General features: G+C 49.1%; 1 protein-coding gene across 2 annotated transcripts in view; it reads right to left on the reverse strand.

Moving 5' to 3' along the window:
• The window catches only part of MYO18B (myosin XVIIIB), a 300,206-nt gene that overhangs the window by 189,751 nt on the left and 91,388 nt on the right, over positions 1-19,067 (reverse strand). For both annotated transcript variants that reach the window (XM_050745880.1, XM_050745879.1), the window contains exons 16-20: positions 17,147-17,227; positions 14,269-14,416; positions 5,418-5,577; positions 2,678-2,861; positions 1,300-1,522 (exon numbers count right to left, since the gene is read on the reverse strand). In XM_050745880.1, the coding sequence (XP_050601837.1) occupies positions 1,300-1,522; positions 2,678-2,861; positions 5,418-5,577; positions 14,269-14,416; positions 17,147-17,227 (796 nt within the window). The remainder of the gene's footprint in view (positions 1-1,299; positions 1,523-2,677; positions 2,862-5,417; positions 5,578-14,268; positions 14,417-17,146; positions 17,228-19,067) is intronic.

A 19,067-nucleotide genomic window follows, 5' to 3' on the forward strand; every position in this document is an offset into this window, starting at 1 on the left:
CAGTCAAATACTCTGTGCCCAGGGGTCCATTATTAACCCAGCAGGGGGAGGTGGGGGAAGCGACCATACACTAGGGCACTAGTGACCACGGAGACTTTAACCAAACGAGGTGGCCACCTGAGACTTCTGCATGTCCCAGTCACTCTGTCCTCTGCAGACAGCATGGCTGTGTCTGAGCCATTTCTGACTGTCAGAGAGGGGAGTCAATGCGGTGGCCTTTGGGGACTGAGAGGCAGAAAAGGATAGCAAGGACTGAGATCAAACTCAACTCCTAAGATTAGCTGATGTGGGGACATCAGGTGCACACTTGCTTACTAAAATACAGACCCAAAAATTTCAATCCCTTGATTAGAACCCCTCCATCCCCCTGTCAGCCCATCATCTCCCCAGGTGGACCTGGTGATAACCCAACACAGGCATTCGCAGCCTGCGCTGGTGGATGTCTCGGCCTCTTCTCCCACAACTCCTCACTCACTCTGAATCTACTTCTCTGAAAAACCTGCCCCTTTTATGCCTCCCTCCTTCATACTTTCTGATCCTTCTGCCTAATGTTTCCTCCCCTTGCCAGAGGTGAGCAGTTTCTTATGCTTCGAGGCCTGACTATGATATTACATTGCTGTGAGGTTTCCCCAGATTCCCAGTGAAAGTACGAAGCTCCCTCCTCTAGGCCTCAGGGCCTCCTGTATCCCTGGGTGATATGAGCCCTCATCAAATCATATCATCGTCTCCTGGGATCACAGCAATCTCCCAAACCAAACTGAGCATCATGAACACCAAAATATCACTCATCACGGAAATTCCACCCTCTATTGCAAGACAATGCTCCTTAGAAATTCATGGCTAAAAGGAAGACACAGCCGTAGTCTTCTAGGAGCGTACAGGCAATTCTAGAAATAATATGGGCTTTTTCAACAGGTGCAGCTAACCACCATAGCACACATATACCTATGTAACAAACCTGTATGTGTGGTACATGTATCCCGTTTTGTGTGTGTGTGTGTGTGTGTTTTTAGAAGAAATAAAGAAAAAAAAAAAAACAAAACCAGTGGACTTCAGACTCAAAGAGACCTGGGTCCTGATCCAGACTCTGCCATGTCCAGGCAAGGTGACCATGAGCAAGTACTTCCACCTCCCTAAGCATCAGTGGCCTCATCTCAGAAGACTGCTGGGAAGAGTAACCAGGATGCTGGGTGTGAAGCTCCTAGCACGTGGCAGGGGCTCCCATCCCTTGGCTGCCACTGGTGGGTGGACATGTCCCAGGAGTCAGAGACAAGGTGCTCTGTCCTGGCTGTCTCTTACCTGTCCTGTGTAGACGCAGAGCCTCCAGGATGTGGAACCCAGCAAGCTGCACCCTCAGTGCTGGGATATCCAGGGCCAGAGGTGCACCTGCCCCAGGCTTGTCTCTACCAGGCTGTGGTGGTGTAGGAGATTCCTGCTCACTCCTGCTTTCCACCACAGGGTTCAGTACCAGGCAGTGGATAAAGTGTAGCCGGGACCTTTTGATCATGCTGGTCAGTGCATCCTAGGACCAAACAGAGGGAAGTCAGGGCCAGGTGTCTCAGAGAGACACAGAAAGGGGACTGGACCCTCCTCAAATATTCATTAAGCCCAACCTGGGCATCTTTGGGGCCCCTATGCCCTACATCAAGGAGCTCCCTACAGTCTGATTTGGATTCATGAGAAATAATGGTCCTTGTTGAAACAGATGGAGAAACTGAGGCATGGAGAGAGCAAGTGAGTGGACCCAGGTCACACAGACCAGGGGCAGAAGAGCTAGGACTAGAACTCAGGACTAAGGCTAAGGGTGTTTCCACTATAACCCACCAGGAGGTTCATTTTTTTTCTTTTTAAAAATTAATTCATTTATTATTATTATTTTTTGAGACACAGTCTCACTCTGTCACCAGGCTGGAGTGCAGAGGCACGATCTCAGCTCATTGCAACCTTCTCCTCCCAGGTTGAAGCGATTCTCCTGCCTCAGCCTCCCAAGTAGTGGGACTTCAGGTGCTCGCCACCACGCCCGGCTAATTTTTTGTACTTTGAGTAGAGACGGGGTTTCACCACATTGGCCAGGCTGGTCTTGAACTCGTGACCTTGTGATCTGCCCGTTTTGGTCTCCCAAAGCACTGGGATTACAGGTGTGAGCCACTGCGCCAGGCCACTACAAGGTTTATTTAAAGGTGTCCTTCCCTTGTCTCAGCCCATTCTCATCTGTGCTCAGCCTGGCCACTGACCAATCTCATGCCTTCCTTTATTCACGGATTCACATTCCAGGTCTAGGTACCACATTTACATCCAGCTGGGCCCTGCCGCCTTGCCCCAGGGGAACCTGGTGGTGAGCAAGGCAGACAGGGCTGGTCTGGCTCTCATATGTGTCACTGGAGTCAAGAGGGCATTCATAGCTTGTGGGAACTCCTCCAGGCCTCTCAACTCAACACCAAGCAGCACAGGCTGAAGGCCTCAGACTTGGATCGGTCACTTCCCGGGGGTGTGACCAGAGTCAAGTTTCACTGCTGCTGGGAGCCCCCATTTCCTCCTCTGTGGGGCGTGGGGTGACGCTCGCCCCTCTGGCCTTGCTGGGGAGGTTAGAGATGATGTAGGCACATGACTCAGCCCAGAGGAGATGAGGATGGAGGCAGCGAAGGCCAGGACACCATGAGACAGGGTGCCTACTCACCATCTGCAGCTTGATCTGGGAGCACGGGGCTTTCCTCCTCACCGCGGCCAGGCTGCTGGCAAAGGTCCTCCTCACCATGCGGTTCCTCTGCAGGGCCTGCTGGGAGGTGCCCTCCAGGCCTGCCACAGCCCGGCACACAGGAGGCAGCTTGGCTCGGGCCTGGAATAGATTCCGCAGCTCCTCTCTGGTGGGGAGGAGGGAAAAGAGAGAGGAACTTTAGGAAGTTCTTGGGAAAGCCGTGGCCTGGGTGGTGGCAAACAGAACAAGCCTTCTTGCGTCCTGCTCCTCTGCTTCCTAAAGCCTCCTCTACAGTCACGTGTCCCAGCTGCTCTCCTTCATTCACAGTCTCTCCTGCCAGGTGAGGCTTTGCTTCATGGCAAATGCCAGCTCCTTCCCGATGCCCGTCTTCTACCTGCAAATGCTCCCTCCCTCCCTCGGCTTAGAGCATCTGTCCTATGGATATTCTTGTCACTTACATACCTATAGCAAGGCTACGACACCTATACTTTCTTAGAGGGCAAACTCCTCTCTGCTATTCCTCGACCAGGCCTAGCACACAGTAGGCACGCGCCATGTGTTTCATGCAAGAAGGAATGACTCAGGCTGGGCACGCAGTTTGTGGAGCTGCAAGATAATGTCAAATAAATACCCAGCCTGGGCCGGGCGCGGTGGCTCACGCCTGTAATCCCAGCACTTTGGGAGGCCAAGGTGGGCGGATCACGAGGTCAGGAGATTGAGACCATCCTGGCTAACACGATGAAACCCCATCTCTACTAAAAACACAAAAAATTAGCCGGGCGTGGTGGCGGGCACCTGTAGTCCCAGCTGCTCGGGAGGCTGAGGCAGGAGAATGGCATGAACCCGGGAGGCGGAGCTTGCAGTGAGCCAAGATCGCACCACTGCTCTCCAGCCTGGGCGATAGAGCAAGACTCCGTCTCAAAAATAAATAAATAAATAAATAAATAAATACCCAGACTGACACCTGAGCAGATAGTGCCTTCCCTCAGCATCCCTGAGGTTAGTGGCCAGGGTGCTAGCTTTTTGTTAGTGGTGGTGGTGGTGGTGGTTTTTTTGAGACAGAGTCTTGCCCTGTCGCCAGACTGGAGTGCAGTGATGTGATCTCGGCTCACTGCAACCTCTGCCTCCCGGGTTCAAGCGATTCTCCTGCTTCAGCCTCCCAAGTAGCTGGGACTATAGGCAACCGCCACCAGGCCCGTCTAATTTTTGTATTTTTAGTAAAGACAGGGTTTCACCATGTTGGCCAGGATGATCTCGATCTCTTGACCTCGTGATCTGCCCGCCTTGGCCTCCCAAAGTGCTGGGATTACAGGAGTGAGCCACTGCGCCTGGCCAAGGTGCTAGCTTTTTAAGTGTCTGTTCCAATAAAACAGAGCTGGCCTGCCCTCTTCCATGAGCCAACTATGAACCAGGCTGTCTAACAGGTCATCTGCTATTTTACGTCACCAAAGCCTTCTTAGATCAGACATGGGAGCTTTGGGACCCCATTCCCATTTCTTAGATTATGAAACTGAGGTCCAGGTCATGTAGCTTAAAAGAGGAAAAAACAGAATCTGAGCATATTCCTGACTCCAAAGCTGGGCTATAGCCATTGAGTCTTGTAGCCTCATCCAACTCTTATTTATGGTGCAGGAAGCAGAAACAACCAGAGAAGGGAGAGTGACTGCCCACGGTCACTCAGGTGACAAAGGGCAGGGCTGGGACTCAACCCGGGCCACCTAGGTCATCATTCAGTCCTCTGTGTGCTCACAGCTCCTGTTGTCCCATCCCTGGCCTGGATCTCTCTCCAGGAGCTGGATGTTCACGAGCCCCACTCCTGGATATGGGTTTCTAGTCAGCTCTGACATAAGGTGCTGGGAATTCTCCAAGCATCTCTTAGACTCAAGGTGGGTCCTGGCTGTGCTTCTGTTTTGCTGTGTTGAGCAAAGGCAAGCCACTTCACCGCTCAGGGCCTCGATTTTTCTCATGTGTAAAATGGGACTAAGGATCTTGTGTTGTGATAAGGATTAAGAGGATACTAATAAAGCGTTTATGCTGATCCGAGGCATATAGGGGGTAGTGAGCAAGTGGTCCTTTCTCACCCTGGTGCCCACCTGAGACACCAGCACCTCCCTGGTGGTCTCAGTTTCTCTTCTTGTCTCTAAGCTCTACCCCTGCAGAATTCCAGCATTGAACTTGGGAGCATGCGTGCACACACACACAAACATACACACGTACACACACATGCACACACACACACCACACACACACACAGCATTTTCCAATAACCCTCTGAACTAAAAGCAGAGAATGCTGCCAGCCTCATGCCAGCACTCTGGGCTGAGCAGCCAGGGAACATGGTGAGCTTTTTTTAATGCTACAAAACGTATCATTTCAGTTTTACGACTCCCTAGTTCTTGAATGTCCATAAAAGTTGTTCCAGTCACATCATCTCTCAGATACTTAATGAAAGGCAAAGTGCCAAAATAAGAAGTCACAGCTTTTTAGCTTTTGTTCCACCTCCCCAGAAGGCCAGCTTTTCTCCTCGGCCGGATTCGCTCTGGCCCCAGGGAGACATTGCACTGCTCCAATTCAAGTTATGGTTCTTTGTTCCATTATGGAGGGATGGGATTCCTGGGCTGGCCCTCCCACACTGTGTTGTTGTAGCTGCATAGTTTAGGTGGGAAGGAAAACACAGTGCCTTCAATGCCCCATCCCCGTCCCCAGCCCTGGTCCAACTCACCTTTTTGACTGTTGCAGGACCTGGGGTGCATCCAGGGCTGAGAGGTTGGGCTTGGCTCTGTGGAGCCAGCCCGTGAGGTCGTACCGCACAGGGTCACATCCCAGCTGGTGGAAAATCTCACACTGGAGGGGCTGCTCACAGGTCCGCAGGGCAGAGGACCCTGGAAAGAGACACGGTGGCATGAGTGCTAGGACCTGGTGGGGACACATTGCAATCAGCTGGCATCCCCTAAACACACAGTATCCATCTTAATGTGTTCCCAGATAGCTAAAGCTCATGGTTGAAGGCACCCACGTTTCTCCTGCTGTGGTGAATTTGTGGACATTATTTCCAAAGTGGATTTTATTCTTTCTTGCTTTCTTAAATCTAGGATACCTGTTTTTCCCAAACATCATCTGCATACTCAATCTCCTCGAGTTTTTCTATATATATAACCACCTATCACCTGGGCTGTGATTTACTTAATGTTTTCTTTAAATCGACTTACATTTTCACAAGTACAGTACATTCATTTTAAAAGAAGAATCATATTGCAGATTTGATGTGCAAGACATGTTCGTTTTCTGATATGCATGGCAATTATGATGAAATATTTTTAAAATATTTAGTTGTATGCCACGTAAAATCATTTTGAATACCATCAACCAAATAAATACAGGGAATACTTTTGGGAGATACGGGCACATTGGTTTCAAGAGACAGGGTGGGAGAAACAAATGGGCCTGATCTTGGCGGCTAGAGAAATCCTAGGTTCTTTACCATTTATGACTGTGTGAAGGGTGTCAAGCCCTGTAAGTCTGTGAGCATCAGTTTCCTCCACTGTAAAATGTGGATTCAATAATGCATACCTCCCAGAGTGGCTTATGGCTTAAAGGAGATAATGTACGTAAAATATTTTAGTACAGTGTCCAGCACATAATGGTCACTCAGTCAGCTGTAACGGTTGTCACTGCCCTTCACTGCACTTAAACCTTTGCTGGTGTTTCCGAATCACAAAGTGTGCTTTATATTCACATCCTCAGTGCCCAGCGTCATGCTTGGCACAGGGAGAGTCCAGAAGTGCTTGCAGAATGAATGCATGGATTAATTAATTAAGGGATTGCTGTTCATTTATTATATCACTCTAACTATTGTGATGCTCACAGGTTGCAATCACAGGTTTGGGATAGCTGTCCCCACACTGAATGACTGCAGATGGATTTTGGGGTTTTTTTTTTTTTTTTTTGAGACAGAGTTTCGCTCTTGTCGCCCAGGCTGGAGTGCAATGGAGTGATCTCGGCTCACTGTAGCCTCCACCTCCCAGGTTCAAGCAATTCTTCTGCCACAGCCTCCCGAGTAGCTGGGATTACAGGTGTGAACCAACATGCCCAGCTAATTTTGTATTTTGAGTAGAGACGGGGTTTCACCATGTTGGCCAGGCTGGTCTCGAACTCCTGACCTCAAGTGATCTGCCGGCCTCGGCCTCCCACAATGCTGGGATTACAAGCATAAGCTACTGCACCCGGTCCCCAGATGGATTCCTATTAAGAGTGGTCAGATTATCATGACTCTTGGATGTATCCGGAACGATCTTACTTTGCTTTCCCATCCTGCTATTGCCAACGTACTCGCATGCACTAGGGTCCTAAGTCTTCCCCTCAAATCCTAATTTGCTGCCTCTAAACTCCAGTAAGCTAGGAAACAAAGGACCTGCATTTCTTGGAACTCCCTGCAAAAAAAAGCAGTCTGCAGCTTTCGTGAGCCTGTGTAGGAGTAAAGGGCATGGCATCTGCCACCTGTGTGGTTGCTTAGAGGTACTCTGTGCTCACTTCCCAGATTGCCCCTGTCCAGGATAATGGAAGTTACCAGCACAGAACCCTTCTAGTGAAGTGAAGTTTCCCTGTTTCAAGAGTGTCCTGTGAGGCTTTCAGAGCCATGCAGTCCCTGCCCTCAAGAAAGTCCCCTTCCAATGGGCACCCACGGGGAGCAAGGTGACAAAGCACACACCAGGCTTTGGCGCAAACGTCCATGCTGCATTTGCAATGCCACAGGTATCTGTTTACCTGGCTGCCTCCTTCCACTGTATTGGAAGCAACCTCAGAGCAGGGACTGGTCGACTCATTGTTAGGCTCAGCAGCCAGTACAGGGCTGGGCTCTGAATGAGGATCATGACCCAGTAGGGGACAGGGAAGAAACAAGAAAGGATGTTGATGTTTGCTAAGCCCCGGCTCCTAGCACTCTCTGCTGGACATGCCAGCATGAGTGATTTCACTCTGGTTGGTGATGTGAGCATCTCTGGGCTGGTTTCTAGAAGATGACACCGAAGTTCAGAGACATGAGGCAGTTTGGCTAATGGCGCACAGCAGGATGAGGCCACAGGTCTGCTGGTCCAAAAGCCTGCCTCTGTCCAGGGTGGTGTCCAGCACATGGAGATGCCACATTTCCCAGGCAATGTCCTGGAAAACAGTACCCAAGTTCCAGGCCTGCTTGTTCCCCTCATTCACTCCTCTATCCTGAAGTTGACTTTTATTCCACAATTTTGTCCATGAAAGCATTTCCCATGAAGTCTTTGGCTTTCGGGAGCCCCATGGATACTTCTGGAAGATGGAGCCTTATCCAGCATATCTTTCTCACAACTTCAGGCTTCGTCACCTCCCCCAGGAGCCTGAAGCTGAGGGGGCCCCTAGACAGGGCTCCCTCAGCCTCTGCAGGTCACACTCAGAGGTTGATGAGGGCCTGTCACCTGACTGTCCACTGTGCCTGGGCTCCATGAGGGCTGATCCCTGCTGACCTTTGTGGGAACACTCAGCAAATGTACCTGAGGAAAGAGGTCATAAACAGCGAGCCCTGGGTCAGCCGGAATGCCCCAAGTGTTCTGGATGATCGAATGTTCTCATTAACTCAGAGCCAACCAGAAAGCAATAGGGGAAGAGAACTATTTTTTCTTTTGAAACAAAATGTCGTAATTAATGTGTCTTATCAGGGGGTTTAAGGCAAAGGATGAGGACAGAGTCTCTCCCTTGGGAACTGAGGGCTTTATAGCATCCTCCTAGGGATGCCTGCGACTGACACGACAGACCTCATGGATAAAGGGGAGGGGCCCCAAATCTAACCACATCCCCTTCTGCCCACTCCAGCCTCACTCTGCCCTATGCCTTCTGCTTCCAACCCTACTTTCCATCTCTTTTGCCTACAAGGCAGGATCCAGAAAACATTCCCTTTGATAATACATTTCATTGATTCTGGATCACTGAGTTTTCACATATTCATCAGTTTTGTAAAAAGGATTCACTGTGCACCTCATCCCGCCAGCTGTGCCAGCTGTCGTCCCCGCAGAGGTGACCAGCCTCGCCCCTGTCACCACGCAGCTGGCCTTCCCCAAGGGGAAATTACTGACGAGCAAGTGTGGGACATGCCCCGGTGACCAAAGCAGCGGGGAAGAGAAAAACCAGGGAGGGAGCCAGGATCACAGGCAGGGAGGGGTCACTGCTTTCCACAGGGAGGTCAGGGAAAGGCCATGGGCAGCACTGGGCTGGAATGTGGCAGAAGGGCCCTCCAGGCAGAAGGTGCTGCTGACGCCAGCGCCCAGAGGTGGGAATGTGCATGGTATGTTTGAAGAGCAGCAAAGAGAGCTGTGTGATGGGAACAGGAGAGGGGAGGGGAACATGCAGATACGGCCTTGTTATGATCAGGGCCCTGGGGAGACAGTGAACGGGAACAACTGCCCTCAGGGAGCGCAGGGTCGTAGGGAGAATGGCAACAAGCAAGCAAGCAGACAAACAACCACAACTTCACAGAGCCTGGCAAGGGCCCTGAAGGAGGAAACGGAATCGTGATGGGGTCGTGAGGCTGCCAGGGGGACAGCTTCAGACAGGGCAGGAAAGGCGTCTAAAGGGGGAGCTCTGGGCAGAGAGCTGAAGGAGCGGGAGGCGGAAATGCTCTGTGTACGCAGCACCTTCATCCTCACCACGGCCCCTGGGTTTCACCAGGACTGCTGTCCTACGGAACCGGGAGGAGACTTTCCAGGAGTCACCAATGGTGCAGTTGAGCACTGAGCAGGAGCCACCTCAGGGCTCTGGGGCCCAAAGCCTGGGCTTCCCCAGCTCTTTCTCCTGGCTGGGTGAGTGAGATGGATCTCACTCTGAGATGTGAGTGAGATGCCTCCCTGCCTCCCCAAAATCTCCACTCCTGAGCCCATATCATACATAGAGACTGGGGTCCCTTTGACAGCCTGGAGAGCCACGAGTCCACCTGGCCTTTGGAGTGAGGCTGCCCAGGTTCAGTGCTAGCCCTGTGCTCGGCGCCTACAGGGCCCTGGGAAGCCACTGGACCTCAGCAAGGACTCAATCACCTCCCTGTAGCTGGGGTGCAGTGAAGCCCACAGGCCTGGCTCCAACCAAGGGCTCCACAACTAGCAGTTTCTGCCACTCATTCATTCTCCTTTCCCAGCTAGCAAAGAGGCAGATGCATCTCACACCCCAGCCTGCATGGAGGGGAATCCATCATTGCCAGGATTAAGTAAATGCCAGGACCCCTGCAGGGTGAGCACAGCCAGGGCCACGGCACGACTTCCTAGGTCCTAGGCACTTTTGCTTTCCTGGGCACCTTCCTCCATGAAAATATATATACACACACACACACACACACATGCACAGGCATGTATACAAACACACTTATACATATATACACATATATACACACATACACACATACACACACTTACACATATATACACACATATATACAAACACACTCATACATATGTACACACATATATACATGCACACATGTATATAAACACACTCACATATATACAAACATATACACACATACACACATATATACACACATATACACACATACACACATATATACAAACATACATATATACACACATATACACACATGCACACACTTATACACACTCATACACACATACACACAAACATATATACACACATACACACATGTATACAAACACACTCATACATAAATACACACACATGCACACATATATACAAACACACTCAAGCATATACACACATATACACTCATACATATATACACACATACATATATACACACACATATATACACACAAGCACACGCACTACATACACACCCTCACATATACAAACTAGACATACATGCACACACACACAGGCACACACGAATACACACATATACATATAGACACATATACACATATATACACATATATACACACATGTTCACACACAAACACATATATTTACACACAGGCATACCCATATACACACACATACACACACACACACATACGGTTGTGCAATGGGAGGTGGAGATGCCTGCCTGCCTCCCCAAAATCTCCACTCCTGAGCCCATATCATACCTAGAGACAGGGGTCCCTTTGACAGCCTGGAGGGCCACGAGTCCACCTGGCCTTTGGAGTGAGAACTCCAAGAACTGCATCATTAGGTGATTCAGCCCTTGTGGGAACACCATAGGGTATGCTTACACCAACCTAGATGGTACAGCCTACCACACACATAGGCTGTATGTACAGCCCATGGCTCCTAACTACAAGCCTGTACAGCATGTGACCACACTGAATACTGTAAGCCACCACAACACAATGGTAAGGACTTGTGTATCTAAACACATCTAAACATAAAAAAGGTGCAGTAAAAATATGGTATTATCATCTTATGGAATCACCATTTGTATACACAGTCCGTTGACTGAAACATTGCTAGGCGGTGCATGACTGTGTGTGTAATCCCAGCACTTTGGGAGGCCAAGGCGGGTGGATCACTTGAAGTCAGTAGTTCCAGACCAGCCTGGTCAACATGGTGACACCCCGTCTCTACTAAAAATACAAAAAATCAGCCAGGCGTGGTGGCAGGTGCCTGTAATCCCAGCTACTCGGGAAGCTGAGGCAGGAGAATTGCTTGAACCCGGGAGGCAGAGGTTGCAGTGAGCCGAGATCGTGCCACTACACTCCAGCCTGGGTGACTAGAGTGAAACTCCGTCTCTCTCTCTCTATGTGTGTATATATGTATATGTATATATGTATATATGTATACATATATATGTCTATATACACACATTATAGATACATATAAATTACACATATATACACACATATATGTGCATATATATAATTTAATATATAGGCATATATTAAAGAATTGCACTTGACTTGACCTAAAAGTTCTTTTTCGTTCCAGAAATTAAAACATTTTCTGGGAGAGAACAGCACACGCTGGGCACACAGTGGGGTGAGGAGGGAGAGCATCAGGAAGAATAGCTAATGGATGCTGGGCTTAATACCTGAGTGATGGGACAATCTCTGCGGTAAATCACCATGGCACACATTTACCTATATAACAAACCTCCACATCCTGCACATGTACCCCTGACCTTAAAATTTAAAACAATTTAAAACCACATTTTCATGGGCCCCCAGAACACCAGGCACTGTGCCTCCATGATGGGCAGAGAAGTCAGCTCTGTGCCAGTCACTGGCAGAGCCAAGCTCTCTGGGAATAATTGAGGGATTTGCACTGTGAGCTTGCTCCAGGGAGAGCTGCAGGCATCAGATGCTGTTGCTGCTTCACTGGTTAGACAATCCTGTCCGGATGTAGGCACAGGAATCCACCATGAAAGTCTCAGACAGAGGCCTCTGCTGGTCACCATAGGGCGGAAGCTTCTGGCGGTACTCACTCGCTGGATGGTGACTCTTCTACCAATTTCTTATAAGCTGTTCCAGTTGGACAATCACCCGAAACATTCCATCAAGATGCATCTGTCTACATCTCCAATGACTTCAACGTGCCCAAATCCAATGGTCATTCCTCAGCCCACACCTCATTTGACCTTTCAGCCCCATTTGATAAGGTCGATCCCTCCCTCCCCCTGTGGCTTTCAGGGAGTCACATTCTCCTGGGTTTCCCTCCTGCCTCCCTGACCACACCTCGGTCTCCTGCGCTGGTTGTTTACCTTGTCCCTGACACCTTGACATAGGAATGTCCCAGAACCTAGTCCTTGGACATCTTCTCAGCCAAGCGTCATTCTCTCAGTGACCTCAACCACAGCCACAGTCCTCAGTCTTCTTCTTTCAGACGCACCCGCCTTACTGTCTCTTCTCTGCTGGAAGGGCAGTGCCATGTGGGTGAAGATGTGTGTTTTCTTCACTGATGCATCTCCTGGGCTAGGACAGTGGCCGCCACGTATTAGGTGCTCCATCCATATTTTCTGAATGGACCAAGGAATGAGTGAGGAAGAGCACACATCGTGGCCTCAAAGAGAGTTGGGACTGATAAGATCACTAAGTACATTTACCTTCTTCTTTTTTTTTTTTTTTTTTTTTTTTTTTCAGATGGAATTTCACTCTTGTTTTCCAGGCTGGAGTGCCGTGGTGCGATCTTGGCTCATTGCAACCTCCACCTCCCAGGTTCAAGAGATTCTCCTGCCTCAGCCTCCCGAGTAGCTGGGACTACAGGCGTGCGCCATCACACCCAGCTAATTTTTTGTATTTTTAGTAGAGATAGGTTTTCACCATGTTGGCCAAGCTGGTCTGGAACTCCTGACCTCAAGTGATCCACCCGCCCCGGCCTCCCAAAGTGCTGTGATTACAGGCGTGAACCACCACGCCCAGCCAGTACCATTGCCTTCTTAAGTGCCTAGTGGTGTGGGGATCTGAGTCTCAGATCCAGACAAACCATGTTTTGAATCTGCCTTTTGACCCTTCTCCTCTGGGTGACCTTGCACAAGCGTTTCTGGAACTCAGTTTGGGAATAAGAATATGTATCTCTAAGTGTGGGGCAGAATCCTACCAGAAGATATCCATAAAGCTGAGGATGCAGCTGAGTGGAGCAATGCAACACTCCCCAACCCCGGAATCATGTTCTCCGTCACCATCGGCATCCTCATTCTCATCAATAAACCTGCAACACCTTGCCCCTGGTGACAAAGCTCTGCACGCACATAATATGACCCAATCATCATAGCAGAAATGGTAGAGAAAAAGGGGTAAGGGGTGACTTCTTTCCCCATTTTAAAAACATATCAACTAAGACTACGAGAAGTTTGCCCCACATCATGCAGGGGAAAGTAGAAATAACTAGACTTCAACTTGGAGCCTATGGATACCGAATCTCATGATCACTTTGTTCTGGTTTCATGTCTTCATCTCCCCTCTTGCTCCCCCTTCCACCAATCCAACTCCCACCAAGTGCTATGGACTTTACCTGCTAAACGCCTCCGGAAGCTTCTACCTCCTGGGGCAGGCCAGCTCCTCTCTCACCCTGGCCACCTGCCTTCCTACCATATCTTCACACTACAGCCTCAGGGAACTTTCCAGAATGTGAAGCTCATCACGCCTCCCACTGCCTAGAATCCTTCATGGCTTCTCGTCGCTCTAGGGTTAAGACCTTTGCATGGCCAGCAAGGGTCTCTGCAGTCTGAGCCCAGAAGCCATCTCCAAACTTGTCCTGCATCATGTTCCTGGCTCTCTGTTAGATTCATCTGCACGCATTTCCCCCTGGCTACCAGAAAAATGAGATGCACCCTGATGCGCCCCATCAGACTGCAGTTGCAGGCTCAGTGTGCACACGTGTGCTTGGCTGTGAGCTCGTCCCTTCCCCATGAGGACGTGGCCCACTCCAGGCTGGTTAACTACCACATGGAACAGTACCCAGCACACAGTGGCTGCCCAATGTGTTCGCTGAATACTGGAATGAATGAAAGCACACACAGGCTCATGCACATTCACCTCTGCACGTTGGAGCCTCTGTGCAGGCCTTCTCAGGCCTTTTTCTGCAGCTGAGAAGGATAGATTCCAACACCCAGGCTGGACTCAGGCCCCCTCCCCAGCTCGTTGCTTCCTTACCTTCAGTCCCAGCTCCTTTCTTCTCGAAGGCAGCACACAGACGCTCGAGCACCACACTGTCACTGGAGCCCTCTACACGGACTTCCTCATCCAAGACCCAGAAAAGGCCTTTGGCATCCTGGGCACCTCCTCCAGCTGGTAAGCGGACCTAGTGGGAGACCCAGGATTCATTGAAGGGCCCTGATCCCCATCAGAGGCCTGTCTTGGGCTTCTCTTCCCACCGAAGGGGAATGGGAGCATCCAAGTCTCAAGCATCAGGACTCAGAATGTGCCTACCCAAAACCATGCTCCCATTCACCCCAGACTCTCAGTGTTGAAGCCACAAAACGACAGCAACTGCTCATTTGCAAACTGTCCAAATCCTGCCTCTGTGCTCACCTCCTGTGTGGTCTTGGGCAACTTACTACACTTCTCTGAGCCTTGTTTCCTCCTGTGTAATGAAGACTGAAAATACCTTCCTTGGAGGGCCGTGGTGAGGATTTAACAAGGGGAACCCTCTGGACATTGCACATTTCTAGATACATACAGGTAGCTGGTCTATTTGTGCACAATCAAACGAGAAAGGATTAATTCTGTCTGCATCGTTTCCTCTAAAAAGTCCTTGTATTCTTTATACTAAAATCTTGGGGAGGAAAAAAAAACAATAAGCACTCAAAGAACATTTCAGAGAAGGTGAACATGATTCAATAGCACAGATGTAGAATTTTAAATCTAGCCATAAGCTTCAGAGACCATCTAGTCAACCCTGTAATGGTGCATATGGGAAACTGAGGGAGGCCGGGGGAGTTTAAAGGGCCTCTCTGAGGGCCCACAAGGAGTTGGCACAACCAAAAGAAGGCCAGCAAGTGGTTATAGAGGAAATGCAATATGCACAGTGACCAACTGTCCTACTGTGCCTGGGACATGAAACTTTCAGTACTAAAGCTGGGAAAGTCCTATGCAAACCAGGACAGTTGGTCACCCTAACTGAGGAATCCACACCCCTCAGAGGCCTGGAGAGGGGAAGGGGGCACATCCAGGGTCTCATGGATGGAGAGCCAAAGATGCAGAGCTGGAACTGGATCCCAGGCATCCTTCACCTTGGCCTTTTTCACTGGGGCTGAAACTGATAGCCAGCCCATGCTCAGAAGGTCCTCAGAAAATAGCTGTGAAGGTTGGGCATGGTGGTGCATGCCTGTAATCCCAGCCACTCAGGAGGTTGAGGCATGAGAATCGCTTGAATCCGGGAGGCAGAAGTTGCAGTGAGCCGAGATCACGCCACTGCACTCCAGCCTGGGTGACAGAGTGAGACTCTGTCTCAAAATAAAGAAGAAAGAAAAGAAAAGGGGAGGGGAGGGGACAGGAGGGGAAGGGAGGGGAAGGGAAAGGAAGGGAAGGGAAGGGAGAAAGAAAAGAAGGAAAGGAAAGGAAAGGAAAGGAAAGGAAAGGAAAGGAAAGGAAAGGAAAGGAAAGGAAAGGAAAGGAAAGGAAAGGAAAGCAAAGGAAAGCAAAGGAAAGCAAAGGAAAGGAAAGGAAAGGAAAGGAAAGGAAAGGAAAGGAAAGGAAAGGAAAGGAAAGGAAAGGAAAGGAAAGGAAAGGAAAGGAAAGGAAAGGAAAGGAAAGGAAAGGAAAGGAAAGGAAAGGAAAGGAGGAAGGAAAGGAAAGGAAAGGAGGAAGGAAAGTAAGGAAAGTAAGGGAAGGAAGGAAGGAAGGAAGGAAGGAAGGAAGGAAGGAAGGAAGGAAGGAAGGAAAGAAGCTGTTTGCAGCCACAGGTCCTGGAGACTACCCTGCCCCCTGCCCTTCCCAGCCAACACTGCTAAATCAGCCCTTCAGGCTCACCCTTTCCCAGGAGAGGCACAGGTGAGGAAGCACAGTGTGGAAGGAAATGAACCAGACAGATGCCAACCAGAAGAACACACTGAGCCGAGAACAGCCAGCCGGGCTTACACAGGAGAGGGCTTTGCAATGATGGGTGCAGCCCACTGTGTGCCAAGAGAAAGTTTGCAAGCCAACTCTGGTCAGCAGGAGACAAGGAAGGAAGAAAAGGACAGCGGCAGCCTGCAGTGTCAGATGGCAGGAGAGATGCCACCCGCAGGGTACCTCCTGTGTGCCAAGCATCATGTCAGGTGCCTTATGTGCAATATCTCATTGATGTTCACAGCAACCCAGAGAAAGTAGCATCCCCATTCTGGAAATGAGGAAACTGAGGTTCAGAGAGGTGAAGCAACACGCCCAAGGTCACCAAGATTGGACCCAAGCATGGCAGGTTCCATGGCCCAAGCACTTTGGTACTAAAATGTGAAGAGGAAGACAAAAAAATCAAGTGAAATTGTCACGGGCAGTTCTGAGTTGAGCAGAGGTGCAGATCTGGGGTAGCAAAGTGAGTTCTAGGGATGGAGAGAGTGAGGTAAAGACTCCGCTTCCCTTAAACTAACACCTGTCTGCCCCTAAATGAGTTCAGGGCCCTGCACCCAACATGGTCCCCTGTTCTCCAGTCCCCCAAGGTCCCCGGTCTCTTCTGGGAACAGCACCTTCATTCAAACATCTGACCTTTGCAGGCCAGAGTGGCTGGAGGCCCCTGGCCATGAGCCTTGAACTCGCTTTGGCTCAGGCCTCAGCCTCCCAGGCATGGGGCTAGTCTAAGACATAGACTCAGACATAAAGGAGAGCAGCGGTTCTCAACCTGATGATGCTTAAACTTCCATTGTTCAGGCCACAACCCAGGCCAATTTACACAGAATCTGGGGGTGGGTCCCAGGCATCCACATTTCCAGTGATCCCGGGGTGACTCTAGGTGCAGACGGCATTGACAACTAGTAGACTGAAGACTCAAATCCACGAGCATTTCAACATGGCCAGCCGGCATCTGAGAGCCTGGGTTGGCTGGGCCCCGTGTTACCTGAGAGGGATTGTGATCCACAGCAGCCACAGTGGTCCCTGGGGAGGGCTCCGGGAGGTCAAACTGCACAGGAACACCTTCCTGGAAAAAATCACAGGATTTAAAAGTTAGCGCTTTCAGTGAGCTGAAGGGGGAAGAAAACTTCTGAAGGAAAAAGCGGAGAGGACTTCCATCACCTCTTGGCCCTTTAAAAAAAATGGTTTTAAAAATTTTGGCAAAAGATACATAGCAAAAAATTTACCATTTTAGTCATTTTAAGTATACAGTTCAGTGGTATAAGATACATTCACGTTGTTATGCATCCATCACCAGCAACCATCTCCAGAACTTTCTTCATCTTTCAAAACGGAGTCTCTGTACCCAGGAGACTTAACTCCCTGCTTCCTCCTCCCCTAGCATCCTGCTTTCTGTGCCTCTGATCTTGACTTTTCTAAGTAGCTTATGTAAGTGAAATCATATAGTATTTGTCCTTTTGTATCTGACTTACGTAACTTAGCATAAAGTCCTCAGGGTTCATCCAGCCTGTGCCATTTTGTCAGAATGTCCTTCCTTTTGAAGGCTGAATAATACTTCCTAGTAAGTGCGTATCTCGTGATGTGCATATCTCATTTTGCTTGTCCATTGCCTGTCAATTGCAATCCACACGTGGGTTGCTTCTGCCTTTTGGCTATTGTGAATAATGTTGCAGTTTGGTGCACAAATACCCGTTTGAGTCCCTGATTTCAATTCTTCTGAGTATATACCCAGACATGGAATTGCTGAATTACATGGGAATTCTATTTTTTTTATGTTTTGAGGTCCACCATTCTGTTTTCCACAGCAGTGGCACTATTTTACATTGCTATCAATACCGCACAAGGGTTGAAATTTCTCCACATCACCCCAACACTTGTTATTTTCTGATTTTTTTTTTAGTAGCCATTATAATGTGTGGGAGGTGGTGTCTCATTGTGGTTTGGATTTGCCTTTCTCTTACGATTTGTGATGGTGAGCTTCTTTTTGTGTAAATCTTTGGAGAAATGTCTGTTTAATTAATTTTCCCAGTTGTTAATGAGGTTGTTTATTCATCACCTTTTAGTCTTTGTGTGGGAAGAAAAATTGTCAATCAATGCTCCAATGACATTCTGCTCATCATACAGGGTGTCAGCCATCACGCTGACAGCTTTATCAGAAACTGGTAACTCAGTCCACACTTTTAAAATATTTATTGAGAACATAATGAGGCTGAGTGTTCGGTGCTGGAAGTAACAAGTGTAAACTATGAGGAATAATAGTTGCCACAAAAAGGTCACCAGAAGCCGGGTGCGGTGGCTCACGCCTGTAATCCAAGCACTTTGGGAGGCCAAGGCAGGTGGATCACCTGAGGTCAGGAATTCGAGACCAGCCTGGCCAACATGGTGAAACTCCGTCTCTACTAAAAATACAAAAATTAGCCGGGCATGGTGGCAGGTGCCTGTAATCCCAGCTACTTGGGAGGCTGAGGCAAGAGAATCACTTGAACCCAGGAAGCAGAGGTTGCAGTGAGCCGAGATCGCTCCATTGCACTCCAGCCTGGGCAACAAGAGTGAACCTCCATCTAAAAAACAAAAAATTTAAAAAGTCACCAGAAATGTCTGGGAAGTGCTGTGGACAAAGATGTTCATCACAGTATTGTTTACAAAGCCTTGAACTTAGAAACCACCCTGATGTCTATAGGAGAGGAAATACAATCAGATGCAACCACTGCAAGCAGGTTTACTAAGATTTGTAAGTGAAGGGAGGTGATGTGAACAATGTAATACTGTGAGAAAAATGACAGACAACAAACTCACGTGTACGGGAAGATCCAAAATCCACAGACAACATAATAAAGGGAAAATGGTAAAAAAAACAAACAAACAAACAAACAAAAAAAAACCAGAATGGTAACAGTGGTTGCCTC

Source organism: Macaca thibetana, chromosome 10 (assembly GCF_024542745.1).
Source record: "Macaca thibetana thibetana isolate TM-01 chromosome 10, ASM2454274v1, whole genome shotgun sequence".
Taxonomy (NCBI): Eukaryota; Metazoa; Chordata; class Mammalia; order Primates; family Cercopithecidae; genus Macaca; species Macaca thibetana.